We start from the raw sequence: 15,712 nt of genomic DNA, 5'->3' as shown, positions 1-15,712 counted from the left end.
CAGCCAGGGTGCTACTGTTAACTCTCTCACTACACACCTCACAGCCAGGGTGCTACTGTTAACTCTCTCACTACACACCTCACAGCCAGGGTGCTACTGTTAACTCTCTCACTACACACCTCACAGCCAGGGTGCTACTGTTAACTCTCTCACTACACACCTCACAGCCAGGGTGCTACTGTTAACTCTCTCACTACACACCTCACAGCCAGGGTGTTACTGTTAACTCTCTCACTACACACCTCACAGCCAGGGTGTTACTGTTAACTCTCTCACAGCCAGGGTGCTACTCACAGCCAGGGTGTTACTGTTAACTCTCTCACTACACACCTCACAGCCAGGGTGCTGTTACTCTCTCACTAACACCTCACAGCCAGGGTGTTACTGTTAACTCTCTCACTACACACCTCACAGCCAGGGTGTTACTGTTAACTCTCTCACTACACACCTCACAGCCAGGGTGTTACTGTTAACTCTCTCACTACACACCTCACAGCCAGGGTGTTACTGTTAACTCTCTCACTACACACCTCACAGCCAGGGTGTTACTGTTAACTCTCTCACTACACACCTCACAGCCAGGGTGTTACTGTTAACTCTCTCACTACACACCTCACAGCCAGGGTGTTACTGTTAACTCTCTCACTACACACCTCACAGCCAGGGTGTTACTGTTAACTCTCTCACTACACACACTCACAGCCAGGGTGTTACTGTTAACTCTCTCACTACACACCTCACAGCCAGGGTGTTACTGTTAACTCTCTCACTACACACCTCACAGCCAGGGTGTTACTGTTAACTCTCTCACTACACTACAGCCAGGGTGTTACTGTTAACACAGCCAGGGTGTTACTGTTAACTCTCTCACTACACACCTCACAGCCAGGGTGCTACTGTTAACTCTCTCACTACACACCTCACAGCCAGGGTGTTACTGTTAACTCTCTCACTACACCCCTCACAGCCAGGGTGTTACTGTTAACTCTCTCACTACACACCTCACAGCCAGGGGGCTACTGTTAACTCTCTCACTACACACCTCACAGCCAGGGTGTTACTGTTAACTCTCTCACTACACACCTCACAGCCAGGGTGCTACTGTTATCTCTCTCACTACACACCTCACAGCCAGGGTGTTACTGTTAACTCTCTCACTACACACCTCACAGCCAGGGTGTTACTGCTAACTCTCTCACTACACACCTCACAGCCAGGGTGTTACTGTTAACTCTCTCACTACACACCTCACAGCCAGGGTGTTACTGTTAACTCACTCACTACACACCTCACAGCCAGGGTGTTACTGTTAACTCTCTCACTACACACCTCACAGCCAGGGTGTTACTGTTAACTCTCTCACTACACACCTCACAGCCAGGGTGTTACTGTTAACTCTCTCACTACACACCTCACAGCCAGGGTGTTACTGCTAACTCTCTCAGTACACACCTCACAGCCAGGGTGTTACTGTTAAATCTCTCAATACACCCCTCATAGCCAGGGTGTTACTGTTAACTCTCTCACTACACACCTCACAGCCAGGGTGTTACCGTTAACTCTCTCACTACACACTCTGTGTGTGGGTGTGTGTTTGTGGACACGTGGGTGACTTTCCCTCTCCTGCTGGCGTTTGAGCATGCCCGTGTGCCCCTCAAGCCTGCGTGCCTTTGTGTGTCTGTAGTGTGGAGTGTGTGTCTGTGTCTGGAATGTAGAGTGTGTGTCTGTGTCTGGAGTGTCTGTGTCTGGAGTGTGTGTCTGTGTCTGGAGTGTAGAGTGTGTGTCTGTGTCTAGAGTGTAGAGGGTGTGTCTGTGTCTGGAGTGTCTGTGTCTGTGTCTGGAGTGTAGAGTGTGTGTCTGTGTCTGGAGTGTCTGTGTCTGGGGTGTAGAGTGTGTGTCTGTATCTGGAGTGTCTGGAGTGTAGAGTGTGTCTGTGTCTGGAGTGTCTGTGTCTGTAGCGAGGAGTGTGTGTCTGTGTCTGGAGTGTGGAGTGTGTGTGTGTGTCTGTCTGGAGTGTGAAGTGTGTGTGTGTCTGTGAAAATGTATCCACTCATTACTAAAATAACATTTTAAAAAGTGTGTGTAGTGTAAAGTGTGTGTCTGTAGTGTCGAGAGTGTGTGGAGTGTGTGTTTGTAGTGCGGAGTGTGTGTGTGTGTGTGTGTAGTGTAGAGTGTGTTTGCAGTGCGGAGTGTGTGTGTATGTGTGTAGTGTAGAGTGTGTGGATGTGTATTGTAGAGTGTGTTTGTGCGTGTAGTGCGGAGTGTGTATTGTAGAGTGTGTGTAGTGTAGAGTGTGTGTGTGTGTGTAGAGTGTGTAGTGTAGAGTGTGTGTGTAGTGTAGAGCGTGTTTGTAGAGTGTGTGTGGAGTGTGTAGTGTAGAGTGTGTGTAGTGTATAGAGTGTGTGTGTGTGTGTGTGTGTGTGTGTGTGTGTGTGTGTGTGTGTGTGTGTGTGTGTGTGTGTGTGTGTGTGTGTGTGTGTGTGTGTGTGTGTGTGTGTGTGTGTGTGTGTGTGTGTGTGTGTAGAGTGTGTAGTGTAGAGTGTGTGGATGTGTATTGTAGAGTGTGTGTGTAGTGTAGAGTGTGTGTGTGTAGTGTAGAGTGTGTGGATGTGTATTGTAGAGTGTGTGTGTGTAGTGTGGAGTGTGTATTGTAGAGTGTGTGTAGTGTAGAGTGTGTGTGTAGTGTAGAGCGTGTTTGTAGAGTGTGTGTGGAGTGTGTAGTGTAGAGTGTGTAGAGTGTGTAGTGTAGAGTGTGTATTGTAGATTGTGTGTAGTGTAGAGTTTGTGGGTAGAGTTTGTGGAGGGTGTAGTGTAGAATGTGTGTGTAGAGTGTGTGTGTAGAGTGTGTGGAGTGTGTATTGTAGAGTGTGTGGAGTGTGTATTGTAGAGTGTGTGGAGTGTGTAGTGTAGTGTGTGTGTGTGTCTGTTTGGAGTGTGAAGTGTGTGTGTGTCTGTGAAAATGTATCCACTCATTACTGTAGATTGTGTGTATTGTAGAGTGTGTGTATTGTAGAGTGTGTGTGGTGTAGAGAGTGTGTAGTGTAGAGTGTGTAGTGTAGTGTAGAGAGTGTGTAGTGTAGAGTGTGTAGTGTAGTGTAGAGTGTGTGTAGTGTAGAGTGTGTGTAGTGTAGAGTGTCGAGTGTGTGTGCAGAGTGTGTGTGTTGAGTGTGTGTGTAGAGTATGTGAAGTGTGTATTGTAGTGTAGAGTGTGTGTCTGTGTGTGACTGGAGTGTGGAGTGTGTGTGTGTGTGTCTGTTTGGAGTGTGAAGTGTGTGTGTGTCTGTGAAAATGTATCCACTCATTACTAAAATATATATTTTTTAAGTGTGTGTAGTGTAGAGTGTGTGTCTGTAGTGTAGAGAGTGTGTGGAGTGTGTGTTTGTAGTGCAGAGTGTGTGTGTGTGTGTGTAGTGTAGAGTGTGTGGATGTGTATTGTAGAGTGTGTGTGTATGTGTAGTGTAGAGTGTGTGGAGTGTGTGTGTGTGTAGTGTAGAGTGTGTGTAGAGTGTGTGTGTCGAGTGTGTGGAGTGTGTATTGTAGATTGTGTGTAGTGTAGTGTAGAGTGTGCGTAGTGTAGAGTGTGCGTAGTGTAGAGTGTGTATTGTAGAGTGTGTAGTGTGTGTAGTGTAGAGTGTGTGTGGAGTGTGTAGTGTAGAGTGTCTGTGTAGAGTGTGTGTGTAGAGTGTGTGTGTAGAGTGTGTGTGTAGAGTGTGTATTGTAGAGTGTGTGTAGTGTAGAGTGTGTGGAGTGTGTAGTGTAGAGGGTGTGTGTAGTGTAGAGTGTGTAGTGTAGATTGTGTGTAGTGTAGAGTGTGCGTAGTGTAGAGTGTGCGTAGTGTAGAGTGTGCGTAGTGTAGAGTGTGTGTAGTGTAGAGTGTGCGTAGTGTAGAGTGTGTGTAGTGTAGAGTGTGCGTAGTGTAGAGTGTGTGTAGTGTAGAGTGTGTGTAGAGTGTGTGTGTCGAGTGTGTGGAGTGTGTATTGTAGATTGTGTGTAGTGTAGAGTGTGCGTAGTGTAGAGTGTGCGTAGTGTAGAGTGTGTGTAGTGTAGAGTGTGCGTAGTGTAGAGTGTGTGTAGTGTAGAGTGTGCGTAGTGTAGAGTGTGTGTAGTGTAGAGTGTGTGTAGAGAGTGTGTGGAGTGTGTATTGTAGAGTGTGTGTAGTGTAGAGAGTGTGTAGTGTAGAGTGTGTAGTGTATAGTGTGTGTGTAGAGTAGAGTGTGTGTAGTGTAGAGTGTGTGTGTAGTGGGTAGTGTAGAGTGTGTGTGTAGTGTAGAGTGTGTAGTGTAGAGAGTGTGTGTAGTGTGTGTGTGTGGAGTGTGCGGTGTAGAGTGTGTGTGTGTAGTGTAGAGTGTGTGTGTGTATACATGGGAGTGTGGTGAGAAGATATAGTGGAGGAATCTGTATGAGTCAGCCTCTCAGATCTTCCGCCACAACTGGACTAAAAAGTTATCATTAATGTGATCCTATCGGCTGTCAGCATCTTTCTGAATTTCCTTCCTTTGTTTCCTTCCAGGCACCTGTGAAAGGAACAGCCACAAATTCCTCTCAGGACAGACATACAAAGAGAACTGCAACTTATGGTACGTGTCTCTAACCTCTTCCTCTCTTTTCTCCCTGTACAGTGCATTCAGAAAGTATTCAGGCCCCTTCATTTCCCCACATTATGTGAGGTTACAGCCTTATTCTAAAATGGATTCAATTTTTTTAAGTCCTCAGAAATCTACATACAATACTCCATAATGAGGAAGCAAAAACAGTTATTTTGTGAAATTTTGCCAAATGTATGAAAAATAAAAAACATAAATACTTATTTAAATAAGTATTCAGACCCTTTGCTATAAGACTCAAAATTGAGCTCAGGTGCATCCGGTTTGAATTGATCATCCTTGAGATGTTTCTTCAACTTGATTGGAGTCCACCTGTGGTAAATTCAATTGATGTGGACATGATTTGGAAAGGCACACACCTGTCTATATAAGGTCCCACAGTTGACAGTGCATGTCAGAGCAAAAACCAAGCCATGAGGTTGAAGTAATTGTCCGTAGAGCTCCGAGACAGCATTAGGTCAAAGTACAGATCTGTGGAAGGGTGAAAAAAAAATCTGCAGCATTGAATGTCCCCAAGAACACAGTGGACCGTCTTGACAAACTGAGCAATCAGGGGAGAAGGGCCTTGGTCAGGGAGGTGACCAAGAACCCGATGACGGAGCTCTAGAGTTCCTCTGTGGAGATGGGAGAACCTTCCAGAAGGACAACCATCTCTGCAGCACTCCACCAATCAGGCCTTTATGGTAGAGTGGCCAGAAGGAAGCCGCTCCTCAGTAAAAGGCACATGACAGCCCGCTTGGAGTTTGCCAAAAGGCATCTAAAGACTCTCAGACCATGAGAAACCAGATTCTCTGGTCTGATGAAACCAAGAATGCCAAGCATCACGTCTGGAGGAAACCTGGCACCATCCCTACGGTGAAGCATGGTGGTGGCATCATGCTGTGGGGATGGTTTTCATTGGCAGGGACTGGGAGACCAGTCAGGAGTGATGAAAAGAGGAATGGATCAAAGTACAGAGAGATTCTTGATGAAAACCTGCTCCAGAGCACTCAGGATCTCAGACTGATGGTTCACCTTCCAACAGGACAACGACCCTAAGCACACAGCCAAGACAACGCAGGAGTGGCTTCGGGACAAGTCTCTGAATGTCTTTCAGTGACCCAGCCAGACTCCGGACTTGAACCCGATCAAACATCTTTGTAGAGACCTGAAAATAGCTTTGCAGCAACGCTCCCCATCCAACCTGACAGCGCTTGAGAGGATCTGCAGAGAAGAATGGGAGAAACTCCCCAAATACAGGTGTGGCAAGTCTGAAGACTCAGTGCTGTAATCGCTGCCAAAGGTGCTTCAACAAAGTACTGACTAAGGGGTCTGAATACTTATGTGATATTTAAGAGTTTTATATGTTATAAATTAGCAACAATTTCTTAAAATCTGTTTTTGCTTCGTCATTATGGGGAATTGTGTGTAGATTGAGGGGATTTTTATTTTATTTTCGAATAAGACTGTAACGTAACAAAATGTGGAAAAGGTCCAGAGGTCTGAGTACTTTCCTAAGACACTGTATATCTCTGTCTCCACCTCTCCCCTCTCACTCCATTTCTTTACGTCTCTCTGTTCAAACAGTGATCACTCCTTCAAACACTTTGATCTGATGACGTGACCTTTCTGGTTGTACCACAGACAGACACACATTATCCATGGAGAGTTTTGGGACCCCTGTCCATTCATTTGGTTTAATGTAGCTGTCGCCTTCATGAGATGAAAGAGTATTGCATCTTATCAAACAAGCAGCAGACGAAAAGCAACCGCTCAATATGGTTGCACATCACCCTGCAAAACAACACTGAGCATTTGGCAACATTGGGAAACATTGCGCAATATTGGGTAACAGTGGACCTTTTGGGGCTAGAGACAGGGGTAGGATGGGTTACCTCTACAAGGGCTAGATGGGAACAACACATTCTTCAAATCCCCAGTGTCTGGCAACTCTCCTCCTCTTCTCCTCCCTTCCTCCATATGTTCCTCTCCTTCTCCTTCTGCTCTCCCAGTGTTGGGGAGTAGTGAACGACATGTAGTAATTCAGAAGCTCAGTGATAGTTATACAGATGGTAATACCGGCTAAACTACAGTAGCATCCCAGTTAGGTTTTAGTTAACTAATACCGGCTAAACTACAGTAGCATCCCAGTTAGGGTTTAGTTAACTATTGCAGGCTAAACTACAGTAGCATCCCAGTTAGGATTTAGTTAACTAATACCGGCTAAACTACAGTAGCATCCCAGTTAGGTTTTAGTTAACTACTACAGGCTAAACTACAGTAGCATCCCAGTTAGGGTTTAGTTAACTAATACCGGCTAAACTACAGTAGCATCCCAGTTAGGTTTTAGTTAACTAATACAGGCTAAACTACAGTAGCATCCCAGTTAGGTTTTAGTTAACTAATACAGGCTAAACTACAGTAGCATCCCAGTTAGGGTTTAGTTAACTAATACCGGCTAAACTACAATAGCATCCCAGTTAGGTTTTAGTTAACTAATACCGGCTAAACTACAGTAGCATCCCAGTTAGGGTTTAGTTAACTAATACCGGCTAAACTACAGTAGCATCCCAGTTAGGTTTTAGTTAACTAATACAGGCTAAACTACAGTAGCATCCCAGTTAGGTTTTAGTTAACTAATACAGGCTAAACTACAGTAGCATCCCAGTTAGGTTTTAGTTAACTAATACAGGCTAAACTACAGTAGCATCCCAGTTAGGGTTTAGTTAACTAATACCGGCTAAACTACAGTAGCATCCCAGTTAGGGTTTAGTTAACTAATACAGGCTAAACTACAGTAGCATCCCAGCTAGGGTTTAGTTAACTAATACAGGCTAAACTACAGTAACACTCCAGCTTGGTTTTAGTTAACTAATACAGGCTAAACTACAGTAACACTCCAGTTAGGTTTTAGTTAACTAATACAGGCTAAACTACAGTAACACTCCAGCTAGGTTTTAGTTAACTAATACCGGCTAAACTACAGTAGCATCCCAGCTAGGGTTTAGTTAATTAATACAGGCTAAACTACAGTATCATCCCAGCTAGGGTTTAGTTAACTAATACAGGCTAAACTACAGTAGCATCCCAGCTAGGGTTTAGTTAACTAATACAGGCTAAACTACAGTAGCATCCCAGCTAGGGTTTAGTTAACTAATACAGGCTAAACTACAGTAGCATCCCAGCTAGGGTTTAGTTAACTAATACAGGCTAAACTACAGTAGCATCCCAGTTAGGGTTTAGTTAACTAATACAGGCTAAACTACAGTCGCATCCCAGCTAGGGTTTAGTTAACTAATACAGGCTAAACTACAGTAACACTCCATTTAGGTTTTAGTTAACTAATACAGGCTAAACTACAGTAACATCCCAGCTAGGATTTCGTTAACCAATATACTGCACAGGCCAAGCCGAGTATGTTCATTCAGACTGGGGCTTCTGTGTTTGATAGGCATTAGAGACCCAATGCTGTATAAACCTTCCAGAAGATAATCACCGCTCAGCTGTGCATTACTCTAACCTGATGCTATAGCAGCACTGGTTGTGTCCTGTTTATCAAAAGTGTTGGAAAAACATGTCAATAATCAACTGACTGAGTTTGAGGTAGTCACCTCATACAAGTACTTGGGAGTATGGCTGGACGGTGCACTGTCCTTCTCTCAGAACATATCAAAGCTACAGGCTAAAGTTAAATCTAAACTTGGTTTCCTCTATCGAAATCGCTCCTCTTTCACCCCAGCTGCCAAACTAACCCTGATTCAGATGACCATCCTACCTGTGCTAGATTATGGAGACATAATATATAGATCGGCAGGTAAGGGTGCTCTCGAGCGGCTAGACGTTCTTACCATTCCGCCATCAGATTTGCCACCAATGCTCCTTATATGACACATCACTGCACACTATACTCCTCTGTAAACTGGTTGATGCTTATTTATAAAACCCTCTTAGGCCTCACTCCCCCCTATCTTAGATATCTACTGCAGCCCTCATCCTCCACATACAACACCCGTTCTGCCAGTCACATTCTGTTAAAGGTCCCCACACATCCCTGGGTCGCTCGTCTTTTCAGTTCGCTGCAGCTAGCGACTGGAACGAGCTACAACAAACACTCAAACTGGACAGATTTATCTCTTCATTCAAATACTCAATCATAGACACTCTTACTGACAGTTGTGACTGCTTTGTGTGATGTATTGTTGTCTCTACCTTCTTGACCTTTGTGCTGTTGACTGTGCCCAATAATGTTTGTACTATGTTTTTTGCTGCTACCATGTTGTGTTGCTACCATGTTGTTGTTAGGTTGTGTTGCTACCCTACTGTTGTTGTCTTAGGTCTCTCTTTATGTAGTGTTGTCTCTCTCTCTCTCTCTCTCTTTATATTGTATTTATTTATTTATTTATTTTAAACCCAGTCCCCCGTCTCCGCAGGAGGCCTTTTGGTAGGCCGTCATTGTAAATAAGAATTTGTTCTTAACTGAAGGTAAAAGAAAAATTAAAATGATGACTTATTCAGGGTTTTGTGCTTGTTTCTAGAAAATATATTTCGATTTGCCAGAGCAGAAATGTAGTTTACCTTATTGATAAATCACTCGAAATAGATCTAAAAAGACCAGAATGAGATATTCCACTAGGTTAAATCTAGAGCATAGACCTAGTGACCTATCTCATTCTAGTCTTTTTGCTTTTGTTTTAGTACCACTCTACTAGTACCTTACTACTACTACTATACTCTGTTCTACTGCAGAATACCTGTAAGTTGGTCTGTGATACAGTATAGGACTGAAGACAATTTGGCTCTTGAATAGCAGCATGACATACAGTTGAAAATGCATTTGGCCCAAGCCCCATATTGTGTGTGTGTGTGTGTGTGTGTGTGTGTGTGTGTGTGTGTGTGTGTGTGTGTGTGTGTGTGTGTGTGTGTGTGTGTGTGTGTGTGTGTGTGTGTGTGTGTGTGTGTGTGTGCGTGTGCGTGTGCGTGTGCATGTGCACGGGTCGCGTGTGCTGGTGTTTTGTGTTGGTGTCTGTGCCAAGCTCTCCAACAGTGTCTCCACACCACCCACTGAGTAAGACGGCTGCAATTAAAGATAATTGGGACAGAAATTCCTCTAACTGCCCAAGTGTGCAGGAACTTTGATCTCCAAAATCATGTCTAGTACACAAATACACCTGATAACCTCTTTCTAACACAAGAATATGGAGAACGACAATGCCCGGCTATCTCATAGACCCCTAACTCTTTGATTTGACTTATACATTGACTTCTTCTCACCTGTAGCTTTTCAATTGGACTAAATAATTGAGTGACCTTCATTATTAGCGTCAGGCTTTTTGTGTTACGAGATGGACTATTCAAGTCCTGATCACTTTTGTATGTATGGTATGGATGGTTTTCCTGTCTGGGGGATGTACAGTAGCTGAATATAACAGAGGAGGTAGTGGGTTGGGGTGAGGGCTCGAGGACAGTTCAAATCAAATAAAAAAATTCAAATCAAATTTGATTTGTCACATACACATGGTGAGCAGATGTTAGTGCGAGTGTAGCGAAATGCTTGTGCTTCTAGTTCCGACAATGCAGTAATAACCAACAAGTAATCTAGCTAACAATTCCAAAACTACTACCTTATAGACACAAGTATAAGGGGATAAAGAATATGTACATAAAGATATATGAATGAGTGATGGTACAGAGCAGCATAGGCAAGATACAGTAGATGGTATCGAGTACAGTATATACATATGAGATGAGTATGTAAACAAAGTAGCATAGTTAAAGTGGCTAGTGATACATGTATTACATAAGGATGCAGTAGATGATATAGAGTACAGTATATACGTATACATATGAGATGAATAATGTAGGGTATGTAAACATTATATTAGGTAGCATTGTTTAAAGTGGCTAGTGATATATTTTACATCATTTCCCATCAATTCCCAATATTAAAGTGGCTGGAGTTGAGTCAGTGTCAGTGTGTTGGCAGCAGCCACTCAATGTTAGTAGTGGCTGTTTAACAGTCTGATGGCCTTGAGATAGAAGCTGTTTTTCAGTCTCTCGGTCCCAGCTTTGATGCACCTGTACTGACCTCACCTTCTGGATGATAGCGGGGTGAACAGGCAGTGGCTCGGGTGGTTTCTGTCCTTGATGATCTTTATGGCCTTCCTATGACATCGGGTGGTATAGGTGTCCTGGAGGGCAGGTAGTTTGCCCCCAGTGATGCGTTGTGCAGACCTCACTACCCTCTGGAGAGCCTTATGGTTGTGGGCGGAGCAGTTGCCGTACCAGGCGGTGATACAGCCCGCCAGGATGCTCTCGATTGTGCATCTGTAGAAGTTTGTGAGTGCTTTTGGTGACAAGCCAAATTTCTTCAGCCTCCTGAGGTTGAAGAGGCGCTGCTGCGCCTTCTTCACGATGCTGTCTGTGTGGGTGGACCAATTCAGTTTGTCTGTGATGTGTACGCCGAGGAACTTAAAACTTACTACCCTCTCCACTACTGTTCCATCGATGTGGATAGGGGGGTGTTCCCTCTGCTGTTTCCTGAAGTCCACAATCATCTCCTTAGTTTTGTTGACGTTGAGTGTGAGGTTATTTTCCTGACACCACACTACGAGGGCCCTCACCTCCTCCCTGTAGGCTGTCTCGTCGTTGTTGGTAATCAAGCCTACCACTGTTGTGTCGTCCGCAAACTTGATGATTGAGTTGGAGGCGTGCGTGGCCACGCAGTTGCGGGTGAACATGGAGTACAGGAGAGGGCTCAGAACGCACCCTTGTGGGGCCCCAGTGTTGAGGATCAGCGGGGTGGAGATGTTGTTGTCTACCCTCACCACCTGGGGGCGGCCCGTCAGGAAGTCCAGTACCCAGTTGCACAGGGCGGGGTCGAGACCCAGGGTCTCGAGCTTGATGACGAGCTTGGAGGGCACTATGGTGTTAAATGCCAAGCTGTAGTCGATGAACAGCATTCTCACATAGGTATTCCTCTTGTCCAGATGGGTTAGGGCAGTGTGCAGTGTGGTTGAGATTGCATTGTCTGTGGACCTATTTGGGCGGTAAGCAAATTGGAGTGGGTCTAGGGTGTCAGGTAGGGTGGAGGTGATATGGTCCTTGACTAGTCTCTCAAAGCACTTCATGATGACGGAAGTGAGTGCTACGGGGCGGTAGTCGTTTAGCTCAGTTACCTTAGCTTTCTTGGGAACAGGAACAATGGTGGCCCTCTTTAAGCATGTGGGAACAACAGACTGGGATAGGGATTGATTAAATATGTCCGTAAACACACCAGCCAGCTGATCTGCGCATGCTCTGAGGGCACGGCTGGGGATGCCGTCTGGGCCTGCAGCCTTGCGAGGGTTGACACGTTTAAATGTTTTCCTCACATCGGCTGCAGTGAAGGAGAGTCCGCATGTTTTAGTTGCGGGCTGTGTCAGTGGCACTGTATTGTCCTCAAAGCGGGCAAAAAAGTTATTTAGTCTGCCTGGGAGCAAGACATCCTGGTCCGTGACAGTGCTGGTTTTCTTTTTGTAATCCGTGATTGACTGTAGACCCTGCCACATACCTCTTGTGTCTGACCCGTTGAATTGAGATTCTACTTTGTCTCTATACTGACGCTTAGCTTGTTTGATTGCCTTGCGGAGGGAATAGTTACACTGTTTGTATTCGGTCATGTTTCCAGTCACCTTGCCCTGGTTAAAAGCAGTGGTTCGCGCTTTCAGTTTCACCCGAATGCTGCCATCAATCCACGTTTTCTGGTTTGGGAATGTTTTAATCGTTGTTATGGGAACGACACCGAATCAGCGTATTCGTCAATGTTGTCGTCTGACGCAATACGGAACATATCCCAGTCCACGTGATGGAAGCAGTCTTGGAGTGTGGAATCAGATTGGTCGGACCAGCGTTGAACAGACCTCAGCGTGGGAGCTTCTTGTTTTAGTTTCTGTCTGTAGGCAGGGATCAACAAAATGGAGTCGTGGTCAGCTTTTCCGAAAGGAGGGGTTCCATGATGAGGGAAGTTAGAATTCCTCACCTATCTGCCAGAACGGTTTCTCACATCCCCGCCATGGATTATTTCTCAGAGAGGGTGTGTGTGTGTGTGTGTGTGTGTGTGTGTGTGTGTGTGTGTGTGTGTGTGTGTGTGTGTGTGTGTGTGTGTGTGTGTGTGTGTGTGTGTGTGTGTGTGTGTGTGTGTGTGTGTGTGTACTGGCGACGCAAAGGTGAGTGTCTGGTTGGCGTCTGCCACAATTCATGTATCCATATCATATTTACTTTCACACACATGCAAAGTATCCTGTGGGTTTTTCTCTAATCCAGTCTAACTCCAGTCTATTCCTACTGACCCCTGATCTGGTCCCTCCTGCAGGCTGAATAGCACACCTGGGCTCAAATACTGTTACACATCTTTCAAAGACTTTGAGTGTTTGCTTTAGCCTGCTTGGAGTGGTGGATGGTTGTGGTAGAGACCTATGGGTCAGATAGGAGCAGAGTTAGTAAAGGGGGAGCCTATAGGCGTCCAGTCTAACCTAATGTGTCTCCCACTCTCTTCCTCTCCTTTGAGAGAGACATTTGGAAGTTTAATAAGCACAGCCATGGTAGAAATAGACCCTGCTTTCAGTACAGCATGGTGCAGCATTTAAAGGAAGAGTTTTCTTATTTTTTTTACAAACAAATATCAATTTTTGGGGAAAATATATGGCATGTTATAGAAGGGTCCTGATGCCTTTTTTGTGATTTCACTTGTTTTTCAAAAAACTTACCCCAAACAGCAAATCAGTTCTTCATCCTCGTTATGTATAATGAGGGCCCTGAAAAACATGAACAAAGGCTCCAATAACACCCAGATACGTCATTTTAAACGGCAAAGCTCTCGGTATAGTGATGCAGGGCTTTAGATGTTGTACACCTAAATGGTGTCATTCCGAACTTTATCCGCAACGTTATATTTCATTTTGTTGCGGCTCGAGCGATAGGTCTGTTCTACAGTTAGTAAAGTATTTGAGTAAATTTGAGTAAATGAGGAAGTGATTTGCTGTTTGGGGCAAGTTTCTGTAAAACAAAGGAAATCCCCAAAAACCTGTCTGGACCCTTCTATAACATAAAAAAATGTAGATTTGTTTGTAAACAATAAAACTTCTCATTTAAGTCTAAACTCCCCTTTAACTGTTAAGTTCAAACAAATGGTCCCACGCAATAAACACCAATCATGTACTCGCATTCAAGCATGAAATCACATGCACACACACACTCCACTACTCTCCCCTCATTTCCCATGCTTGCATATTGTCCTTAACACTCCTACCCGTGGCGGTCGTTACCTTTTAAGATGAGGGAGGCAATAAAAAAATGTATGAGCATGGCCTTATTTCTATTACAGCAAATTGGATGACTGTCATTCATATTCAATTCACCCAGCTCAATGTAACATGGATAGGTTTAGGCTACTACATGATACTCACGTTTTCCCCATCATGAGGTTGCTACAACCTAGCATACGAATGAAGGTTTACAACGTAGGTGCACAGGTCCAGAGACATTTTTGTAATGAAGGTGACAGACATTGACTCATTCAATATCACCTGCACACTCTTGCCTGCATCCAGCTGATCTAGGGTGTAATTATTAGTCCAACAGTTGCAAACGAGAGCTTCTATTGGATATATTCAGATATGTTTATCCCTGTTTCGTTCCGTTTCCTTCCGTTTAAGAAATGTTTTTCATCAGAATTGGCGGAACGAATACTACCCCTGATCTCATGCAAACACAGTTCACTTTCAAAGCAGACACATACGTACTTGTGATGGTTCACATCATTATCAAGTGCCATCACCCTCTAAAAATATATTTTGGTTAGTTATTTTTGCAGTATAGTTCCAATATGATATTGTGAAGTAGCATGTGCATTAACAGTAACAGTAATACCGTATATAGTGCTGTAACTGAACATACTCAGCCTGCAAATGTTTCACCCGGTCGTTTCTCTCAAAAGGCACCAGGTAAATGTGTTTCATAGATACCTGGATGCCTCTTCAAAAGGTGTTGGCAGGCTGATGGATGACACATTGGCAAAGGTGTCATCATTCTCATCAATGGCCTGCTTTCTTTCAGACAGACGTATGTCATTCCTGGCCCTCATCATTTCCACCACTGCCCACTCCTGCTGATCAGTCAGCACACGGCCACCACCATGGGGTGGTAGAACAGAGTATACTGTCAATAGATCATACTGTAAGAATAGTGTAACATGTTTTGTGAATTGACATGCATTACAATATTCATTTACTGTAAATGTAATGGTAAAGCATAGTCCATATCCTGCAGACTTAACGGTTTTCTTGGCGAAATGTCCTCAAATGTTCTAATCTGGCTGCCTCTGCCATGGTAAGGCCTCTGTTAATCACATGGTCGCCGATGATGGCCCAGACTTCATTAGACACAACAGTTCCCTGCTGTCTGCCTCCCTCTCTCTGATGTCCATCTCTTTGACAGGGTCCATGCCCACCTCTCTGACCTCTTTGACAGGGTCCATGCCCACCTCTCTGACCTCTTTGACAGGGTCCATGCCCACCTCTTTGACCTCTTTGACAGGGTCCATGCCCACCTCTTTGACCTCTTTGACAGGGTCGATGCCCACCTCTTTGACCTCTTTGACAGGGTCCATGCCCACCTCTTTGACCTCTTTGACAGGGTCCATGCCCACCTCTCTGACCTCTTTGACAGGGTCTATGCCCACCTCTTTGACCTCTTTGACAGGGTCCATGCCCACCTCTCTGACCTCTTTGACAGGGTCCATGCCCACCTCTCTGACCTCTTTGACAGGGTCCATGCACACCTCTTTGACCTCTTTGACAGGGTCCATGCCCACCTCTCTGACCTCTTTGACAGGGTCCATGCCCACCTCTCTGACTTCTTTGACAGGGTCCATGCCCACCTCTCTGACCTCTTTGACAGGGTCCATGCCCACCTCTCTGACCTCTTTGACAGGGTCCATGCCCACCTCTTTGACCTCTTTGACAGGGTCCATGCCCACCTCTCTGACCTCTTTGACAGGGTCCATGCCCACCTCTCTGACCTCTTTGACAGGGTCCATGCCCACCTCTCTGACCTCTTTGACAGGGTCCATGCCCACCTCTTTGACCTCTTTG

General features: G+C 45.0%; 1 protein-coding gene across 2 annotated transcripts in view; it reads left to right on the top strand.

Annotated features, from left to right (window-relative positions):
* LOC124043227 (tubulointerstitial nephritis antigen-like) overlaps window positions 1-15,712 on the top strand; it is a 78,733-nt gene that overhangs the window by 12,422 nt on the left and 50,599 nt on the right. For both annotated transcript variants that reach the window (XM_046361561.1, XM_046361560.1), the window contains exon 3: window positions 4,511-4,577. In XM_046361561.1, the coding sequence (XP_046217517.1) occupies window positions 4,511-4,577 (67 nt within the window). The remainder of the gene's footprint in view (window positions 1-4,510; window positions 4,578-15,712) is intronic.

Source organism: Oncorhynchus gorbuscha, linkage group LG09 (genome assembly GCF_021184085.1).
Source record: "Oncorhynchus gorbuscha isolate QuinsamMale2020 ecotype Even-year linkage group LG09, OgorEven_v1.0, whole genome shotgun sequence".
NCBI lineage: Eukaryota > Metazoa > Chordata > Actinopteri > Salmoniformes > Salmonidae > Oncorhynchus > Oncorhynchus gorbuscha.
The sequence above is the reverse complement of the archived record's forward strand: the minus strand, read 5'-3'. Positions and strand labels throughout refer to the sequence as shown.